The sequence below is a fragment of the Xiphophorus hellerii genome, chromosome 15 (genome assembly GCF_003331165.1).
Source record: "Xiphophorus hellerii strain 12219 chromosome 15, Xiphophorus_hellerii-4.1, whole genome shotgun sequence".
Lineage (NCBI taxonomy): Eukaryota > Metazoa > Chordata > Actinopteri > Cyprinodontiformes > Poeciliidae > Xiphophorus > Xiphophorus hellerii.
The window spans coordinates 8,642,263-8,664,604 of record NC_045686.1 but is presented as its reverse complement, the minus strand read 5'-3'; the positions used below and the strand labels follow the sequence as shown (position 1 = coordinate 8,664,604).

Sequence of the window (22,342 nt, the reverse complement as noted above, 5' to 3'; positions counted from 1 at the left end):
GTCGCTCTGCGGCCGAACGCAGAAGCATCTGTGTCTGAGCACTAATGTCTCAGCAAAGAGGAATGGCCTTCGTTCACGCTGTGCCATAATTAATGGCTGTCAGCGGCTCTTTAGTGGAAGGAGGCGCTGACAGACAGCACTCCAGAAACGCAGGGAATGCGTGAACGCCTCACAGGGGTGGATGAGGGAGCCTCCCAGCTGGGCGGAACGGGTCACCGAGGCTGGGATGGATCCCCCATTCACCGCCATTCGAGGACATCTATATAAAATGTAAGAGGCTGATCTTTATCTCTCAGCGTTAGCATTACAGCCACAAACTGGTGGCGACTGTTTCTGTTCAAACAACCCATGAGGGCAACGACTGGAACTGCCGGACAAACGGCCTGTCGTTCTGTCCTCACCTGTTAGTAACAAAATCTTGGGGGTAAAAATCCCGATAATCACATCGTATCATTTTTAAATAATTCATTTGCTTTTTAATGCATAATGAAATTAGTATTTGATTCGGTAGAAAAATAGAACTCAGTATTTAGTACAGATCTTTGTTTCCAACTTCAAGTGTCTTATAACAAGTTCAGATGTAATAAAAATGGTAATGATTGGAGGATAGAACAGCTTGGTGGCAGTAATGCATCAGGTTTTTTGGCAACCATAATTAAATTCTAGTCTTAGGAGGATTTTGTTTAGTTTATAAATTTGTGTAATATATTTAGCATGTGGTGAGACGATGACTAACCTTGATAAATTGGATGTTTCAGAAAGGCCCATTGTCCTGCATGTTTTAGATGTTTCCTCATAGCTGAATCAAATGATTGCATCCTCTCTTTTGCAGCAACTGGGGGGAACAGCAGGGAAACTCCTACAACATGCAGGACATGCAACTAATAGTTGTCCTGTTAACATATTCTAACATTGCATACAGCTTTTTTTCCCCCCTGCAAACATCCTTGACACAATATTTGTTGTGAATTGGCAGGACAAAAATAAATTAAGTTGGACTGACTAAGTCAGCCTTTTTGATTTTGTTTTTAACTACATGTTGTACAAAGTATTTGCTTCCTTAATTTATTTTCTGTTTTTGTCACATTTACATGTTTCAATTTTCAAATGACAAAAAAATAGTAATTACAAAATGCAGTTTCAATTTAATTTCGAGATGGTTAACTTGGTACAGTTGGAGCTTCAAATGCCTGCATTATGGTCCAACCTGTCAGTGGTTAGTACTGATTCTATGAAGCAATAAGAAACTGAGTTCTCATACTAAATGTGTTACACACAAAACAAATTAAACCTTTATCTGTTCAAATCTGCTTCTCTCCTGTAGCAGTACAAACATGTTGGGCTTCAATTGTCTTTCACTGAGGGTAAAATGAAAGCTAAGTGGGCACTGCCACCTTCTGGATAACAGCAGCATGACAGGCTCATCAAAACTGTAATGAAGTAAGAAATTAAGGTGGAAAATCAAACATAAATATTTTCATTATAATTACACCTTAAATAAGGTCCAATCAAATTGGACCTTATTTAAGGTCCAATTTGGACCTTTCTTTTCCTCAACACAAAAGAAAGACATAGGACCCATGGTAAAGGCAATTAAGGTATAAGTTTAATATTTCTGAAAAGAATGCATATACAAAGAACAAACTTTAGACAAAGCATTTGGTTCTGCACCAAAAACAACAACGGGTTATAATAATTATACTGACTTGGGCTGGAGATCAACCCAACTCTAATCCACCAGTAAAAAAAAAACAAAAAACAAACAAACCAAAAAAAAAAACAGTCAGTCATTTAGGATCTTTACCAAACAGTCACTCTGGCCAAACTAAGCTCAGATGTTTTCTTGGTAAAACTGGCAGGTGAGAGTTCAGATGAGTTCCAACCCCTAAATGTGAAAGGAGTGAAAGTAACCTTTTTATATATTTATATATTTTTATATATAATAATAATAATCATAAAAAAACAGCACAAACAGAAATAACGAAGAAAAAAAGGTTTTGGTAAAAACACCTGGAGCCTACATCAACGTTGTGTGCCAGCTTACATTATAATTACATCTGTTAAACCTATCATTTAGAACAGAGACCAAGGCTCAGCTACACACACCACCACCACACAGTTTGAATGGCTATAACACACACCTCGTAGATGAAGACTACAAGGAAGGCACCAAACTCTGACTCGGCAAAGAAATCTGGTGATCAGCTGTCAACAACGCAACGCTCAGTTAATCAGGACGTGTGCTGCAACACTTCAAAGTGTGTGGCAGTGATGATGTTCTAACGGCGTCCTGCCTTACCCTCCCTTGGTCCCTGACGACGCATGAACAACACACCACTTGTTCTGCTAACACTGTTTAAAAGTTCTCTGCTTCTACAAAAAAAACAGAAAAAAGAAAAGGCTGATTCCTGCGGAGCCGTCGGTGCTGGACGCCTTCGGCTCTTTGAGGGAAACGAGCCTCGTTCCAAAGGGACCAACAACTCAGCCCTGTGTGACTCCGGCCGATTCAGCGGTCACGGTTAAACATCCTCTAGTGGTTAGGAGTGTGTCCATTTGGAACAGGAGTTAAATATCCGGTGTTACTGAAGAACAACGGGGTTTGGGGGAGGTTGGCAAATCAAATCAAAAGAAAAACAACACTACGTGTCTAGCAGTAGTGCTGAGAAAGAACAGAGGTGGTCGGACGATGACCACACTCACCGGTGGAGGCGGGGCAGTACGCTGACTCACATCTGACAGAATGAGCTCTCAGTATGTGTGTGTGAGAGAAACTGGTATCTGGCCAGGATAGCTTCATGTTGTGTGTGAAACTTGGAATTATTGCAGAGAATGGTTGGAGACCTGGTGGGCTGCTTTGGAGGATGACGATGCCAATCAGCCTCAGCAGAACCAGGGAACACGTGGGGATTAGGGAAGGATGTTGTACAGGTGTATGTGAGTTGCATGTGCGTGCGTGTGTGTGTGTGCTTTGAGAAAAGTAGGGGCCTCTCATAAGAGCACACATTTGCGTTTCTTCTTAGGCTCTGGGGGCTCCAGTGCGGCCAATATCGCCTCATCAAACACATTCTTTAGGCCTTTCTGTGGACACAAATACACACACACACACACAGGGGGTAAAGGAGCAGCACCCACAGATGAAACTAAACAGGAGCAGAAAATATAAAACAGCAAAGCGGTGCCAAACTTCCCTTTTAGTGCACAAGTCTTCACATACCTGCTGCTTATTTTACCACAAACCTGTTGAGATTTTAAGTGATAGACCAACACAAAGCAGAATATCGATGTTGGCATTAAAAGAAAATGTTGCATGGTCAGAGTTGTCAGACTGGCTGGGTTTCCACCCAATGTTGCTAATCACTATTTGCTCCTTTTGAACATGTTTGTCTTAGGGGAGGGGGGAGAAACACCTTTGAGTGGGTTGTTAAAGTTTGGGCAGCTTTTCACAACATTTGATGGGTTTTTAGAAAAGTTTTAGAGGGACATTCTTTCCAAATACTTGTTACTGTGTAGCAGGAATGCACAAAACCTAATAAAATGCAGTGTTATTGCACCTAGTTTATTATTTATAATTTATTGTTGAATGTGACATTGTCAATAATTAGTCATTGGTTAGTCAAGTGTCACTATTTATTATAAATGTATTACTATACTTATAATTACTACAATATTGCAATGAAGAAATGCCAGGACAACATCATGATTTAAAAAGGACTTAGCGCCACCAAGACTGTTCAAAGAGTTCAGCCCGTTACAGTCCTGATGGGATCTGATTTGTGAATTAAATTGAATCAAAATCATATCGTGGTATACTTGTGACGTCAGATAAACGTTTATGGCTTCTATGAAACACGGTGTGTGTGCGTGTGCGTGTGTGTGGGTGGGTGGGTGTGTGCATGAAGGGAAAATGGAACGCTGCTGTCAGGTGGAAGCTGGTTGGCAGCGTTCAGGTGGATGAAGCTAAATATTCCAGCATTACAGGAAGAAAAGCTGACAGAAGCATCAACAGACTCCCTGTAAGACCACCCGAAACAATCAGCTGGAGCTAAAATGAAATGCTTGAGACCAAAGTCTACTTGTTCATTAGAATAGCCCTGTCAAAGTCCAGTCAGAAATCATATTTAGAATCTGAGGAAACACTGGAAAAACTTGAGTTCGCATCATTTTCAGTTGAGACAAATAAAGAGTAGTAGCTGTAACCTGTACTCCGTCCCAGTTTGGTTAAATACTGGAAACTTGTCTTCTTTACAGCTCACAACCATACTCAACTCTGATGGTCCATCACATAAAATCCTAATAAATGCATTGAAGTTTGTGGTTGTAATGGTTTAAAATTTTAAAAATAATAATTAATAAATAAACAAGGGTTGCATATACTTTTGCAAGACACTAACTTAGCAAATGCAGGGAGTTTGGGGGGAAAAAAATCCAGAAAAATAATACAGATAGTTGCAAATCATTTGATCAACTCAGAAGTGTATCAAAGTGTGGGAGAGGCATGCTGATCTGACTGCTGCTACGATCAGAGGCAGTGAGACAAGCAAGTGGAGGAAAGAGAATAACTCCTGAATCGGTGCAACACAAAGGAAAAATGGCTGCAGATCCCCCCTCTGCTGAACAACTGAAAATATGACATTTAAAGAAAAAAAAAGTGTTTTGTGTAAACAGTAGTGCTGAGCTAAGTTAACATGGTGACCGTGTGTGTTTGATCTGACATCAGAAGCTCAGTCCTGTGAGGTTTGATCGCCCAGACAGAGAGAGAAAGAAGCTCCAGAGAACAAGTTCATTTATCCTTGATACTTTTCAAACTGCACCCAACACCATCAGAACACTAAGTGTTGAGTGATTTAAAGTCTAGTTCTGCAACCACAGACTTCATGTTCTGTTCATGAAACCTTTAGGCTGAAGCTGCAATATTGTGTTTTTGTGAAGCTTGGACATGTTGACAGATTTTAGCTCACTATGATTTCTCTTCCCAAACTACAAAAAAGTAGAAGGCAACATTCAAAACCTCTTTTTCCAGCCTTCCCATTTAATCAATATTAGGAGAAGATTTCCCAAAAGATTCCAAGATTTCCAAATCCAGCTTGTTTCATAACAGAGGTTCAAAGTTTAGAAACATTTAGAAACCTTCCTGTTATCTGCTTAAAGTCTGCGTTCTCTCTGGAAGCCTGAGTGAACCACAGATATTTAAACTTTCTTACATCTACACGCTTGCTTCGGTTTCATTATGAACATGTCAATGGCTACGTTTCCATCCAACTGTCAAGGACATTTTGAGCCAAGTTTTGAAATGGCGCAAAGAAAGAAAAAGAAAATCTGAATAAGGTTTCTGTTTCTATTTATTCACTGGTTCGGACCGAACAAATCAAAACGTAAAGTTAGTCACATGTTGACGTTACAAATAGGAAGTAGAAACTAGAATGGATCCCAGGTCAGAAAAATGGAGAGGTTTTCAGGAATGTGTTGCTATAAGGTAAGTAGGACTTGTTCTGTTATGTCAGGTAGTGTTGGCGACGTAGACAAAGAAACACATTTCTAAGCGGAAACAGCTCATCAGTCAGGTGAGCTAAACGTTTGCTACTTCAAAACGTTTTCTGTAAATGTCTTTTCCTCTCCATTTCAGCGCATTAACTCTAATACTAACTTTTCAGAACAGCCAAAAACCACCTTAAGGGAGCAGGAAAAAAATTTTGCGGAATTGAGGAAGTTATTTCAAATTTTAACATTTCCATCAACATTTCCTAAACCAATACTTTCAAATGCATGAAAATGAAAAAAAGGATTGATGGACATTTGCTGATGGTGAGAAAGTTAACTTAAGGTCTTCTTTTGCCAGTAACAACCTCCATACAAGAGTTTTGCTGTTGCAGTGACCTCTGAGTTCAGAACCGTCCCATCGCCAGCTGACTTCTCAGAACACCTCTGTTAGGAACAGAAAGTGCTGTTCCATTCTGACCCAACAGGTCATCCTTCTGACCTTAATTAGAACCAGGTGACGTAAAAGCTCAAGCTGAAGGAGGAAAGGGCCAATGTCACCCCAACATGCCGATGAACAAACATTAGCAACGCTAATCTGAGAATACATGATGAACAATGGAAGAGAGAGAAGGCAGGATGAGGAATATAGAGAGGAGGTAACTAACGGCAACCAGAAGAGGAAGAGACGAGAGCCGTGGCCCAGAGAGATTAAAACACACAGCACTTCCTCTTTCTCTGAGTCTCAGGTGGCTCTAGGGCAGCTAGGATAGCTTCATCAAAAACATTCTTCAGTCCTCGCTACAATGACAGAAAAGGACAGAAAACAGTGGTTAGTAACCAGGGCAACAGGATGGATGAGAGGATTAGAGGAACATGGCAGAGTGAGGAGGGAAGTGAATGAAGACAGAGGGAGGAAAACTGCTGGGTCAGATGGAGCAGAGATGGAGGATCACATGCAGCTGGGAGAGGGCTGAGATTAGCAACAGGAAACAGGAAGTGACATTAGCAGCCATGTAAGCATTATGTCAAATAGAGGAGGAAGGAAGGAGCGGAGCACCGAGGTGGAGGCTACGCCTTGACTTCATCAACACTATTGTTCTCTGGCCATGTGAGGTCATGTGTGTTCCCTTCCTTCTGGAGTCCTGCAGTCCAGTCGGGACAGACGGCTCTCTGGACCTGCTGACTGTCCAACAATGACACGCTTTATGGTCTGTCCACTCTGCTGTACAGATCTCTTCTAGTATTTCTGCCTCCCTGTTAGTGAGATGTGTTAACAAGAGAATCTAAGCAGTCAGAAAAGCAAAGATGTATTCAGCGGGGTCTTTGCTTTTCTCACACCAAACAACCAAATTTAACTCTGGGTGTTTTAACACCTGATAGTCTAATATACTCTATGGTAAAAGACTTGAAGTCATTTCTCCCACTAGGACTGGGCACACTTGTTGGCTTTGGCTGTATTTACCCAGAATGCCCTGTGCTGTAGTCTGCTTCCAGCTCTTGGAGTGGTCACCTGCATGCTTGGCGTTCACGTATGCAATCAAACCAGAGTTCACTTTTTTTGTTCCTAATCAGATATCGATTCGGCCCTCACCAAACAATCTGGACTTTCTAAATTAAAGTTGTTGTTTTTTTTAATGTCTGAATTACAGCCAAAATAATCTTTCCTCTTTTATCCAGTTTGTTCTCCATGCTGTTTTTTTTTTAAAGCAGTTATGAGGCTTGGTGGCAACATCTGAAACTACTGCTGTACAAGTTACTCAGCAGGTCGTTGCTAGGCAACCAAAGAGTGAGCGAGTTAGTTGATGCCACTCACCTTGCTTAGCTGACTCTGAGAACTTGAGCGGCTAAAGCATTTCCTCTGCCTACATCCCCCAGAATGCTGTGCGGCTCTGGATCAGAGTTCAGTGAATATTCTATCAGATGTATGATCTATTGATATTGATCGCATGTCTAACATAATATACATTATTGATTTATTGTCCGGCCCTACTTAGTGAGGTCAGCATTTGACCTTTGTAGCCTGGCATGCAGAACAAACCCATCCATTGCAGCATGCAACAGGCGGGGTGTGGGAGTGAACATGTTCCTCTTTCCTCCACTTTCTTTCTTCTTGCCTTTGATATTTCAGCTCAGCCAATCTAGCAGTGTGTGACGGTACATTAAGTGTGTTTCTGTGTAAAGGTTACCTGTGTGAGGGCTGAGCACTCCACATATTTAACTGCCTTGAGGTCTCTTGCCAGCTTCTCTGCCGTCTCTGGGGTGATGGGCTTCTGCTTGTTCTTGGCCAGCTTCTCTATAGTGGACGGGTCGTCCCTCAAGTCGATCTGCGTCCCGACTAGAAGGAAGGGCGTCTTTGGACAGTGGTGGGTAATTTCAGGAACCCACTGTGGAAACACACTCAGTGTTAACACAACAAGAGGCAAGGTTCTATAGCAAGACAATGCTGACATATTGACACAAAGTGTTCATATTGTATTCGTTGCTAAAAGGTGTCCAAAACATTATCTCCTGTTTCTGACAGAATGGTGGGATCAACTCCACCCATTTAACCATGGAAACCCCCTCCATACTGGCATGTGGTCCCAGTAAGAGTTACCACTGTGTCAGGGTGGGCAATACAGACTTTAAATTCTTATCACAATACTTAGTAGTACAGTGATGATATGAATGACTTATTACTTCTTTTTTAGGTAGCTTTGGCTATGACTGAATTTATAATACTTTTCTTTAGGACACCAGTCACATAAAGAAATGTGATTTATATCACTAAACTGCACACAGTAACTGCATTTAATCGTTTTTTTTGTTTGTTTTTTTTTTTCAAATTTGTTGACGTTTATTGATATTTTCACTGAAAAACAGGAGAAAAACAGTAAAACTAACAATTCCAACAATCCAGATAGTTTTGGGGGGTTTAAGTAATAATTGGAATTTACAGTGACAATGATCAAAATTCTTAAAATAAGAAATCCAACACGATAAATGATAAACGATACAATAAATGCCCACACCTGCCATTGCATGCTGATTTATTTTTCTTACTAGTGAAGAAGCTTTGATGGAAAATAGGAACAAGTAATAACACTCAAATTTCACCAATAATTCAATTTGTCTTTTATATTACACTTCATTTCCCCTGAGTCTGGTTCTGATCCATGTTTGGGCCATTTGACTGATGACATATGACTGACCAAACCCAATCACAAGCAGCCTCTAGCGGATATTAATAGGAGATATGTAACCAAAGTTTTGTACAGAAAATGTAGATGCTAAATGTAAATTCTTGGTCGTCAAAGATGTTATGAAACATCCCCAAAATGCTTATGAATCGTCTCATATTAAATATGAACCCACAGTAGATGCTTCTTTGTCAACACTACAAACGTGGATGCACAGACTGCAGTGTCCTGGACGACCACTGATCTTTAAAACCCTAATTTGCCGATGCTGATTTTGGTCTCTTTTGTTTGTCTAAATATGGCAACAAAATTGCTGAGAATATAGCTGGGAATTTATTCCAAACATTATGTGTGTAAAATTTTACGAAAGAACATGAAGTTAATTATTTTTTATATATATATATATATATATATATATATTTACATATAGAAATAGTTAGTTACCTTTTCTTTGACATTTTCAAAGGAGGAAGGGGACACAACTGAAAAACAGACGAGGAAGACATCTGTCTGCGGATAACTCAAAGGACGTAACCTGTCGTAGTCTTCTTGACCTGCAGAAACCCAAAAAATACATCCACTCACACTGCTAAGTCTTAAAAAACTCAAACTAAATATTTACACAAGTTTGCTTGTGGATGAGCTTTGAAAAAACCCCTTTCCATTTTAAGCAGGTTTATTTACTTGGACTGCACACTCAAATGTGATTTCAAATCTCATTTATTTCACATTAGAAAATGAAACACCAAGGCAAAACCAAAGCCATACCTGCTGTGTCAAACAATCCCAAAGTATAGGGTTCCCCACCGATCATTACAGTTACAGCATAGTTGTCAAACACCTGGAACACACAAAACAAATCCTTGTTAGGCTCAATAAGACATTCAACTTGATATGCTTTTGCTGTCACTGTAAATAGAAGCTAAATATAAATGTATACATCTGTTTGCACTTTTATATCACAATGAATGTGGATCCCAGTTAGAGCTTTCTAAACCCACTTCAATAAAATGTTTGGCACCAAAAAGATCCAGAAAACGACTTGGAAGAAGTCAGCGGTGACAAAGTGATTCCAGTGTCGCCTTGTGTCTGTTGGCATACATACCGTAGGTACATATTCGGAGGGAAACTTGTTTGTAGTGTAGGAGATGAGCAGGCAGGTTTTACCCACAGCACCGTCACCGACTACAACACACTTGATGGTCTGCATAGCTGTGGTTTACAGTCTATTCTACTCATTCAAGACCTGCAGAGAAAAACAGAAATAAAATCAGAAATTTTTAGATTACTCTGGGTAAAAAAAAATTATTTTTTTTCTTTTGGAACTCAGAAATTTAACACAATTCTAAAAGATACAAACTTCAACTCATATTGACCTCTCATGTATCACTTTGTATCTCCATTTGAATTGAATATACATTTAAAATTAAAAATGACTTCATCATCCAGTAATTCAATATCTTTTAATCCACTTAGAATTTTATTTAAAATTAAAGTACAGTGATTAATAAATTCACATTTGGAGGAAATAAAAGGAGTAAAGCTTCAAAATAAGACCTGGTACACATGTACACAGTGTTTCTCTCAGGGACTTGGTCTTAGAGAGTGGAGGGGCCTTTTTTAGGGGTGCACAGATTGACCAGCCAATTTCCTTCATTTTGGGTGATAAATCGATCGATGCTTACAAGTGAAACTGATCTTATCTACAGATCTTTTATACCACCACAAGGCTCTGAGAGAGGGCTACCTTTCACAATGGTCAGCCTACTGTTGCCAACTTTGCAACTTTTTTGCTATATCTAGTGCAGAAACAAGCAGGCCAATCTCTGTCAGACTTTGGTGATCAGAAAACCGTAATTGGTGCACCCCGACTTTCTTTTACAAACACCAATAATAACAGTTTCTCCTCCTGTTACTTGCATGAGAGCTGTTGTCATTAAAACAAAACTTTTAACCCTCCAGCAGTAATAGCAATGACTTTTTACTGCTGGAGGGAGTAAAACGTCCCTCCAGCAGTAGGGAGGACTGCTCCCTGTTGGACACAGCAAAGGTTTTTTACTCTGTGTCTTTGGTGGGGTCGCACTAACCTCGTTTGCTCTTTTACAAGGTTTTTTGTACGGTTTCATAAAGTGATGGACTGACTGCTTTCCCGCTGTCCAATCGTGACATTTTCTGTGCTCATTCTGAGCGTTGCATTAAAATCGCGAGAGCGTTAAAAAACACAGATATCCTTGCCTTGCGACTGTCTTTCTTTGAAATGCCAAAAAGCAAAAAAATGTGTTTGTTTCCCCACACGTCTTCTCCATAGCATAATGCAGAACTGGATTGCTTCATAAGTGCAAAACATACAAACCAGAAAAAGAGCAGCTTTTACTTCTGAACTATCATTCAATAAATATCAGATAATGGAAACTGTTTGACTGCAACTGTTGTAACAGCCAGCAACAAAAACAGAAAGAAAGAAAAAATTCCTGCTCATATTTTGAGTCATTTCAGAGACGCTGAAACTTAACTGCAGGTCTGGCATCTGCTCCAATGTCTCAATGCAGCGACTGTGAAACGGCAAGATGGAAGCCAACTAAGCCTTATATAATCACTCGGTTTAAGGATCATTCGGTAGCAAACCACAGAATCTCTGTTTCTGCTCTACAAATTACAGCATGTCACCATTAAGCCGCAGCAGAGCTGAGCTCCACTGCAGCACTAGGTGGGGGCAGGGAGCCACTGAGGGACGGTCCATTTCCAAAACGCCCTCCTTACAAAGAGACTCAGCTGCTAAGAACTAGTTCTAGATGTTAAACACATGAAAACTGTCTCCTGATTGGGTAAAGCTGTTGGGAAAGCATGTCGGTTAGGGTTAGGACTGGACTGAAGGTTCTCTAGACAAATATTGTTTACAATAGCAACATTGAAAAATGCAATAAACCTTATTTAATCAAACATTTCTGACCAATTCTTTGGTTTTGATCAAACTAATAAATGGACTTTAAAGAAACAATAATAAAAATGATGTGTTGTTTTGGAAGCACTATGTGAGTAAATAATGTGATACTAGGGATGCTTTGATCAGATTTTTTGCTGCCAATGCTCATACCGGTCACTGCCAATCACCTGGATTGGCTGTTAATTTTTCACTTTTAGGTATAAATGCTACGTCATCTGGCAAAATGGAAAAATGATCTGGCAATAAATTCACCAGATTAAGACAAAAAACATGCAAAACTATTTACAGGCACAATACAGCAGCTATTCGGTCAAAAGGACAACTTAAAAACCTGCAATCAGTAAAACAATATTTACCAGTAAGGCTCTCTGTACCATAAATTATACATAAATGAAATAAATCTCACAAAACTGAATATCAAATAAGTTTAAGTAAAAAAAGGAAACATTAACTCAAAGTCAAATGCAAGTTGCATCAAAATAAACAATCCTAACTTACTAAATCAAAACTCCTTGAAAGCATTGCTAATTGTTTGGTGCTGGCTCTGATTGGTTGTTTCTGACTGAGCGGCGTAATTCTGCAGAACACAGAAAGGAGGCAGAAGAGACCGATTTTTTTCCCCCAAAGCTCATCTGTCTCATGTTAGGACAGCAAGTTTCAATACATATGTAAAAAGAAAAATCTTTTTTTTTTATTAAGTTACATGCTGCAGGTCTAAGCAGATGTTCAATGTGAGAGTTCACTGTCTGGTGGAGGTTGAACGTGAAACTGAACATGCCAGTATCGCGTGGCAACGCTCCAACAGTGAGAGCAGAACCCAGAATCTTCTACCGCTAGCCTATTATTTTAATTGTTTTTTGGGTTATTTGCACACTGGGCCTCTGCAGACTGCGAAGTATGAGATGCAGGTGATCGGATTTTGTGATCGGCAATAAGAGACAGTGATTGGCGATCATACCGTTTCACGGAAATTTGCAGATTGATGGGCACGCCTCTATGTGATCGAATGGTTTTCTCCTTGATTATTCTATTTTGATAATCACCAGCACATATCAATACATGAGCAACTTTTCAACGTGATGAGAAAAAAAAGTCACATGGTCTTGTCTCATTGATGCATATCCATTTATTCCTAGTACTGACAAACTAAGTTCAGTTATGAGGCTTTGCTTCAATAGATCCTCTGTGATTTCAAGCGAGAATATTAGCAGCTTATTGATAGATTTCTATTAATCTTAGGTGAGATCTCCTTTTAACTAAAGGCTGCATAGTGGGCTAATTGTCAGCACTGTTTTCATGCATCAGATCCCCGCTGGGGCCAGCTGAGTGGTGTTCTCCCTGTGTATGGGTTACCTCCAGACTCCAAAGACGTTCATGTTGGCTTAATTGGTAGATATTGCTAAAAGTAGATATTAACCGATTTTCTCAAAGTAAAATTTAAATTCAGAATGTCTGTGAGTGTAGCATAAATTAGAGCAAAACTAAATGTAGAAAATGCTTTAATTCAAAAGAGAATTTAAACATTTTTGTGCATATAAAAACATTTAAAAATTTTCCATTAGTGAGCAGAATCACCTGATCAGTGGCCATTGTGATCCATTTTCCAATGAACAGGCACTACAAGTTACCTTAACACCAGAGGCGTGCCGATCGATCGGCCACCAATCATTATCGGCCTATTTCCATGAAAAAGTGTATGATAGGTGATCGCCGATCACCGTCTCTTGTTGACGATCACACAAACGGTGCCGAAGTGCCGATTTCACTTCGCAGCCTGCCAGTGCACCTTATCTCCTCTTTCCTTCACATTGCGCAAGCACGTGGCAACAAATGCTAAACAGTGTAGTGAGAAACTTTAACGCTCAGCATCAATGGGGAAGTTTGCGTGTTGCGACGGAAAATTACCTCGTTGGTGAAGAGCGTCAAAATGTATCAACACAAGTCTAATATGACATTTAAAAAACAAAGCACTTGACTGAGTTCGGCTACATCGAGACATCTGGATCAGACAACAGGTAAAGCAGCGCACAACTACCAGCATTTACCCGAAAGAGTGTGATGGTCAGAAAGCAAAACAAATAACCCAAAAAATTATTTAAAATTATACGAGTTACCGGTGTACAACGCTGGATCTGCTCTCACTCTTGGACCGCTGCTACGCACCGCTGGTAGTAGATAATATAATAATAATAATATAAGAATATTTCACCTACGTAGCGCCATTCAACCTCCACCAGACAGTGAACTCTCTCACTGAACGTCTGCTTAAAGCTGCAGCATGTAATTTAAAACAACAAAAAAACTGATTTTACATATTAACACTTTCACTATGTCCTAACATGAGATCATTTATAAACAAACAATAAAAAATAATAATCGATCTCCTCTGTCTCTTCCAGACAATCTGCAGAACTACGCAGCTCAGTCAGAAACAACCAATCAGAACCAGCATTAATCAGTTAGCCGTGCTCTCAGAAAGTTTTGATTTAGTAACTCAGGATTGTTTATTTTGATAGGCAGATTTACTTGATTCATGCCAATAATTTATGGTACAGAGAGTTAAATATTATTTTACTGATTGCAGGTTTGTCAGTTGTCCTTTTGACTGAATAGCTGCTATATTGTGACTGCAAGTATTTTGCACGTTTATGTCTAAATTAGGTAAATTTATTACCAGATCATTTGTTAATTTCGCCAAATTACATAGCAGCATTTATACCTAATGCAAAAAATTAACAACCAATCCAGGTGATTGGCAGTGATCAGCCCTCATAGGTGATCGGAATCGGCAGCAAAAAACCTAATCGGAGTTTCCCTACTTACATTATTTTGCCTCTACTGAGTGACAGAGACTCAATTCTCTGGTTTTAGTGTCAACGTGGTATTTCAAATGAAATCAGAAAAAATACAGGAGAATAAAAGCTTTTTAAAAGAAAACTGATTTCTAAGGAGACTTTCTTCTGAGTCATTTATTCAGACTCTTGGTCAGCCTGGCTAACCAAAGCACAGAAACCTTTCTATTTTATCCTTATGAAGCTTCAGCCTGTGTTATGGAACATTATGGATTCATAAATGTTGGCAGCCTTTAGAAAATCTCTGAGTTAAGCTAAGCTCCTACATTCTCCGTGGAAAACAATCAGACTGCTGTTGAATGGCTAACCACACTGATCACTCATATATTCTAAAGCCAGTTAAGAATGTGAACTCTAAATAATCTGTTTATATTTCAAACATAAAGAAACAACAGTTACAACAGTGTAACGATGCCTGGCTGGGGGGAACCATTTTGAATTCTATTTCATATCTTATTATAACATAAATCATAAAGAGACACTGTAACAGTTTACAAAGCCAAACCTCAGAATCTGGCTGCAAAACTCTTATATTATATAAAATATATTTTTAAACACAATAGAGAATTTACTAGTGTTACCCATACACTTCAATTTTAAAGTCTACCCCTAAAAAAACGTTTTATTTCATAAGGGTGAAATAGGATTTGATCCAAACAGTAGCAACTAAACTATCATCACAACTCAGCAAAAATGGGTTCTCAGTCATCTGATTTCTAAGAATCTAAACCCAGAGCTCTAAAAAAATAAATGTGCATTTGGCACAAACTAAACCACCAGCAGCTCTAGGAAAGAAAACTATCATGTAGTCTCCATTTCCAAACAGAGCCGTTATCTAACGTGTCCTCCATGAGGTGGAGTATTAAGGAAAAATCTCAAAACAAGCCGCACTCTAAATATGTCAAACTGTTCTAAAGCAGGCAAAGCCGATGGGGGCTGACGGAGGGTGGCTGCAGTTGTAAACGCTTTTAGACTTAATCCTAGCATTGGTGTTAGTAGGCCAGTAGGCATTTTTAGGGCAGGCCTGTTAAACAGCGGGAAGGTTTATTCTGATATAGCAGTATTTCCCCAATAGATAAGACTGAGAAAGAAAACCTGCCATAATATAAAAACATCTCTGAGATTATAATAAAAATACGAAAAGCATCGTGTCGTAATGTGCACTTAAAAAGCAACACGTTCTCAATTTTGTTCAATCAAAAAGCAGACTAATGAACTAAAAATACGCAGTTTACGTCGACTGCAATCGTAGCATTCAAAACTGCGCTTCATGTCTTATTCTAAATGCACCAGCATCAACTTCCAGAGGTTATATACGCCAACATCAGAATTTTAACATCTGGCCTGAAGTTCCAACGATAAAAGGACCGATAGCCGGCTGCTACTAGCTCAGCTGTTGCACTTCGACCACATCCCGGCCTCTGTGGCCTATTTCCTGCCGGTTTAAATCGCCATCTCGCGATGTATTTTCATATGAACAACAAGGAATGGTTGGTAACTTTCGGGTATCTAAATGTTACCCGTTTTTAATGTTGGACCGTATCTTGCTTAAATATAAACATACAACTATGGTTTGTTTTACCTCCGTAACCGTCTAACCCCTAGCTAACAACTAGAGAAGTATTGCTTTATTTTAAGCCAAGACACTAATACGTTTATAGCCCAAATGACAATATATTATACAGTAAATAGCTTTGAAGAACGAAAAGGATGACTTCACTTTCCGGTCTAATAATATAGTCTGCCTACTTGCTTTGCTAGCTGAATACCGTCCTCCCGTTAGCTTGTGGGCTAACAAGTGCAGCTATCTCTAGCGGATGCTGTTTCTGAATTGCAATAATTAGCAGCTACATCCCCGTTATAACTAACACCACATGCTACATAACGCTGATACACTAAAAAGATAACGAAAAATATTAAGACATACCTTAAACACTATATGTGGGTATTTATAATTTTCCGTACCGTATTCTCTATTTGGGTCTCAACACCGGGCGTTGGCAGCTCCACACTAAGGGCTTCCCAGTCAGTAGAGCAGGGACACGTCGAGTACGTATTGACTTTTTACGTCATTCCGTTCATTCATTTGAACAGACAGCAAGGTCAACATTTTCCCAACAAATTGGGCTGGGAGGTGCCCGAAGCAGTGAGTGAATGTAAAATTAATGTAAAAATATATAGACACACAAATAAATATATTTATTGTTTTTGCATATTTGTATTACTATTTGGTTATTAAATAATTAACCATATGTCAAATTGCTTTAATTTTTATTACCATGACACACCTGCATTTAACTAAAAATTATTGCTCATTCAGCTCAATGACCTATATGTTAGGAATCACAGATGTACAAATCTAGGAAAAACAAAATTTTATTTTCAAAATGGGACCATGTGGTTGAGAGAAACAATTACAATATTCATGCCATACAAACAAAACACAGAGACCATAAAAAAAGGAAAACATAATTCTAGAAAAGTCTAGAACTGTAGGCATCTCTTCTAGTTGGACACGCTCTGCAGCAGCGTAATGTTGTCTCCTTTCAACATGACCCTCCCTGGAAGACAAGGCAACAAATAAGGATTTAGAAAAGCCACATGGAGGCAGATCAGATGCAAAATAGAAAACAGATAAAAAGTCTGTTTACTTCTTAGACATACACTAATCGATATGAAGAGCAGACATAGCCAAGCGCTGCTATAGCCCAGATGTGCCAAGGAACACTAAAGCAAGTCTTCTGCCTGAGGCTAGGACTTTATAATATAGTATCTAGAGCTGCATGTTTTAAATGTTGAATATATTTTTAGCAATATTCTGAGTGATGTGTCTTTAAGACCATCACTGTTAATTGTCATTTACTGTTTTATATTATTATTTACTTACTTATTTTTAATTTCTGTTGCATGCTGTGCTGGGACAAAGAAATCAGCCCACCCCATTCGGGGATCAATAAGGTATTAACACATGAATGAAAGTGGACCAGACAGCGGTTCAAAAGCAGGAAGAGGATTATAGAACAGGGCATTCTGGGTAAATACAACTGAAACAAACATGAGCCTGGCACTAGCTGGAGAAATGGTTTGTGATCTATATCTAAAACAAAAGCAAAATCCTACAACCAGCAAAATCCAACGACACTCCATTTTGTGAAGAAGACAGTTGTGCTCATTGTCTTCTTCAGAGGTTTTTGTGTCGTTTCCTTCTGTGGTTCTTGGTGCAGCGCCACCATGGGCGAGGATTTGGGTTTTCAAACAGTTTGGTTGGCTTGACTGAGTGCAGTGTAAAGGAGAACCACAGCAGCTGAAAATGTAACAAATGTTGCCATTTTTGTCCCCAATCAAACCAAATCTTCCAGACTATCAGGTGTGAAAACACACCAAAAGGGAAAAAGTTCAAGTGGTAGGAATGATTTGCAAGACACTGCAGATCTGTAATAGAGTTCCTCTTTCCCCTTCAATGGCTACTCCTAAAAATGAGTGAATGATATAAAAGCACTGAAAGGGACACTACTAGGCTGATTCAGGTTAGGCTCTTTAAGTCATATTACCCAGTGGCTTTCTGTTCTTGGTCTTCATGTGGATTTCCTCAGCATCATCCAGAACCAGGTTCATGTACTCATCAAAGCCCTGAAATCAAAACAGGGACAAAGTTTACCAGGGATTTAGCATTGCATAAAATCTATAATGTTACACCTGTTCTAACCAGTTATTATTAATGCTGTCTTTTAACAGGGTTCCAAGAATTGTGACACTAACATCTAAACTAGTAGTTTTTTTACTATGCTTGGTTATTATTGGTTAAAACTTATAAAAACATTTTACAAGCTGAATGTTTTGATGTAAATATCAAAGAACTTACAATAATGCATCCCTCTATCCGCATGTTGACCTGCTCATACAGCCACACCTGGATTCTGGAACGCTGGGAATGAGAGGGAAAACCGAATCAGGCTCTCTCAATCTAGACTTTAATCTACTTGGGATTAAAAGAGAAAGTGGGAAATACTTACATTCTGCAGGTATCTGAAAATGAGGTTCTGAAACATCAAGTCAAGGTAAGCAGACAGACATTTATAATATTTTTTTTAATTCCGACTGAAAGAAAACTAGTTTTGTTGGTTCCAGTGGGTAAAGCTGCTGTCACACGGCTGCTTCACAGCCTGCAACATGTTCCAGTTTCATCCACGTTACACATGAGATGGCACGTTACTATGGATACAGCAGGACATAAATCTAATTCATTATGAGCTGTCAGTTATTTACTTTAAACACTGTTTTTTTCCCCAACACACCAAACATTTCATTAACCTTTAAAAGAACTGCTCAGCTTTACATTTATTGCTTACTGCCATGCATTCAAATAGGGACAAAAAATAGACATGTTGAGGCTTTTTCTAAAGTCTGGATGTTTGATGATGTTTTGATTTATAATCGGAATTGATAAAGCTTACTTAGACTAGTTGGCTCTAATTGGAATATTCTTTTCAACTAACATCAGGGGTGTCCAAACTTTTTGGGACAAAATTGTTGAGTCACTAGTTCTCACGATTTAAAAAAAAAAAGAAAAAAAAAGTCATTTTTTGGTTTTTACAGAATATATGTTATTCATTGTAGATCCAAAATTTAAAAGGGATTTTGCAAGTTTGCTGTGAAAGAAAGACACCTAGGTTTTAGTTTCCTTAGACTTTATTTAATAGATTTATTTCCAGTAATAAGATCAGGAATGTGTCACTTTCTTTCAAAAAGCTCCCTGATATTCAGTCAAGCTTAATATATTCAAAACCAGCTCATTCAGGAGCAGCAAAGTTGACTTTATAGTAAAACCCTCTGGATTGACCTGCTTATACTCATTATAAAACCATGGCTTTAAAAAGACTAATATTTTATGTTGTACTTAACATTTTCCATTTTATGAAAATTATACCAGTAATAATTGTAGCTTGATTACAAACAGGACGTTTCCGTCTGCTGCTTTAAGCACCAGTACAAATTTGCATCATTTTTTAATTACATTCTCAAGTATTGTAAATAGCCTGTTGTCTTATTAACAATCCTGCTAAGTTATGACTTTTATGAGATACTTGAAATTGATGCTAACTTTAACGCGGCAATGTCTTTCACATTGGTAGGATGTAAATTTGTCATTCAGTACCCGCTAGAAACAAACTTGGAAACGTTGTACCTGCCCAGAACAGTCACTCCGAGCAAATTATTTTAAAAATGTACCAAAATACAAATTTACTAGCTAGCAACGACGTAGCTAACAATTAGCCTAGCTGCTAAGTCATCTTAGCACCCCATTGAACGATGTACCGTCGGTATGTTCGAAAGGATACAATGGGCTGCACCATAACCTTCTGGACCTTCTGTCCTTGTCCTCTGTACGCCATTTCTCCAACAAAAACACCAACGAGATGAAAGCGTTAAAAAACAGCACCCTTTCTGGGTTCAGAGCGCCTTAACGTTCCACTCACGTTGCAAATCTGCTACAATGGCGCGTTTGCTTCCGCCTTCCGCGCCTGTATGAACGGCTAGTGAAGTGAAACAGCGCCTCCAGAGGAGGGAGGTCATAAATATAGAAACTTTCTGATCATGTTTGGCTTGAGATAATGTACAATAAACAAACAACAAAATCCCATTACAATTTATCTTAGTCACCTGAAAGGTCTGTTTTAGGCAAGATTTTTATGTTTCAAAATACATATAATTTTAACTTGACTTTCATCCCATTTATATTTGGAATTATTTTGGTTCTTTAACTGTCTAGATGTCCTCTGCTTTGCTCCCCACTGCCTTTTTAAGAAAGCATTAGCTGAAATATAAGTGAAGTTCCTTTTCAGATCCTTCGTGAGCTCTTTCTTAAAATATTTTCTGTTTCTGAGTAATATACAGTGCATCTGGAACTTATTCACAGCTTTTCACTTTTTTCACATTTTGTTATGTTACAGCCTTATTTAAAATCATATTAAATTAATCTCTTTCTGCAAAATTCTACACACCAGTTATAACAATATGGAAAAAAGATTTTGAGGTTTTTTTGCATAAAAAAAATTGAAACGCAAGAAATTGTTTAACTGTCTCATGACATGCTAACAACTCAATTTTCCAGGAAGCTGAGAAGTAAATTCACAATAAGAAGTCCCGAATGACACTATGAGTTGTTGACTAGAACTACCAATCCACCTCATTTGAAACTCATAATGTATTTTTACAACAAACTATGAAGTCTTTAAATATTAAAAGAGTATTTGTTCTTTCCATTTTATTTCATAATTTTTGAAGTAACTATCAAAACACTTTGAAAATATCAGAAAGACTAGAGAATCGTTCATTAACATTTTCTTTTTATATAAAGTACAAATTGATCAATACAAATTAACATGAAGTTCTCGTTTCTTCTTTTGTGAAAGTAGTGACATACTATTTCCACCAGGAGGCGGTATTCGAAAAGTAATCTATTTACCCCAGGAATGCAATCACGAGCAAACTACATAGAACTGCTGTTAGTTGGATGGTTCCGTAATATCTTTGTTTGCACATAAAGTAATACGTGAATAGTTTTTTCTACTGCTTTACCTACCTATTACGAGAGCAACTCTCTTGTTGCTAAATTCCAATCCTTTAAATCAGCGCATTAATACTCGCGGCTAATGTTCGAGGCTTTAGGTGTTAGTGTTTATGTGTTTTACAAACTCGTGTGCTTTAATGAGTGCTGGGCTTCTGTACCAGCAGAATTACAGCTAAATGGTCAAATGTTAAAGATTTCTATCACCACAATAATTTTCTATTTCAATAACAGAAATAATAATAATAAAAAACTTTTAAAAAGAAAATTAAATGCCAAAAATATTTCACTGGACCATACAACTATAACCTATTTATACAGTACTTCTTCTATATATATATTTTTTTGTTGTTTAAATCTGCAATATTGGCATTGTTATATTTGTAGACATTTACAAATTCATTTCAACATTTCATGTCCAAATAGACTACCGTAATATATCTAATTTTATTATGCTTAAATAACAATAAAAGTATCTTGTCCTCTACACTGTTACTTTTGCACAGTGGTTTGCAAAAATGATTACAACCCTTGAACATGTTCACATTGTGTCACAATATTTTATATAACACAAATAAATGCATAGCAGTGAAATGGAAAGAAAATGATACATTGTTTTCAAAAAAGTATTCCAAATATAGACTTGAAAAGTTTGGTTTGTATTTTTATTCAGTCTGTCTAAAAACCCACCTGCTTGGAGTTGCCTTTGATTAACAATTATTGAAACATTAATCAACAAATTTGAGTATCTGCTTGATGGTGGCATTTGACAAAATGTAATGTTTACTGCTTGTTTCATATCTGGTTACTGTATTATGGCTTTATCATGTACAGCACTCTGAACTGTCTTGTTGCTACACAAATAAACTCGACTTGACTCACCTAAGAGGTATGCTACTTTTAAAATAAAAAAAGAGAACAGAAAAATGGAAAACTTATTGCCAGTCTGGCTCTCTAAGACATTCAGATGAATTGAAATAAAAAATAAAAAATAACAAAAAAAACAGAGACTGTAACAGTTTCTCTGACAGTGCGTGTACATCCTAAATTTGGCCTCTAGATGGAGCTCTCACTGTCACATCCTAGACAACAACAGTTGTTTCACCGAAATCACACTCATACTGTATTTCGTTCTTTCACTGAAAAAAAATTGTTACATTCCTCATAGCCATATTTCAAGACTATGAAAAATAAATGGAAACCGTCTTCCATCAGTTGTCCATCTTGCATCTAACATTTTATTTTTTCATTTGATAAGCTGCTAAGCTGTTAAGTTTTTAGCCTCTAAACCAAGACTAAAGAGCCACCTGTTTAGAGCTGC

The 22,342-nt window shown here is 38.2% G+C and overlaps 3 protein-coding genes across 4 annotated transcripts in view; 1 reads left to right on the top strand and 2 right to left on the bottom strand.

Moving 5' to 3' along the window:
• Positions 1–22,342, top strand: part of enpp1 (ectonucleotide pyrophosphatase/phosphodiesterase 1) — a gene marked incomplete at its 5' end in the record, with an annotated part of 381,118 nt that overhangs the window by 102,981 nt on the left and 255,795 nt on the right. The window lies entirely within an intron of this gene.
• Positions 1,585–16,537, bottom strand: LOC116733855 (cell division control protein 42 homolog). 2 transcript variants are annotated; one of them, XM_032584739.1, is made up of 6 exons: positions 16,419–16,537; positions 9,763–9,903; positions 9,426–9,498; positions 9,102–9,211; positions 7,665–7,862; positions 1,585–3,078 (listed from the first exon to the last, which is right to left on the bottom strand). In XM_032584739.1, the coding sequence occupies exons 2-6, from the start codon at positions 9,865–9,867 to the stop codon at positions 2,989–2,991; spliced, it is 576 nt and encodes a 191-aa protein (XP_032440630.1). In that variant the 5' UTR covers positions 9,868–9,903; positions 16,419–16,537; the 3' UTR covers positions 1,585–2,988. The 2 variants fall into 2 exon arrangements, with proteins under 2 accessions (XP_032440630.1, XP_032440631.1); XM_032584740.1 differs by having other exon boundaries at positions 16,381–16,492.
• LOC116733857 (small nuclear ribonucleoprotein E) lies at positions 16,812–19,978 on the bottom strand. Its single transcript, XM_032584742.1, has 5 exons — positions 19,793–19,978; positions 18,467–18,493; positions 18,316–18,378; positions 18,005–18,083; positions 16,812–17,014 (listed from the first exon to the last, which is right to left on the bottom strand). The coding sequence occupies exons 1-5, from the start codon at positions 19,844–19,846 to the stop codon at positions 16,959–16,961; spliced, it is 279 nt and encodes a 92-aa protein (XP_032440633.1). The 5' UTR covers positions 19,847–19,978; the 3' UTR covers positions 16,812–16,958.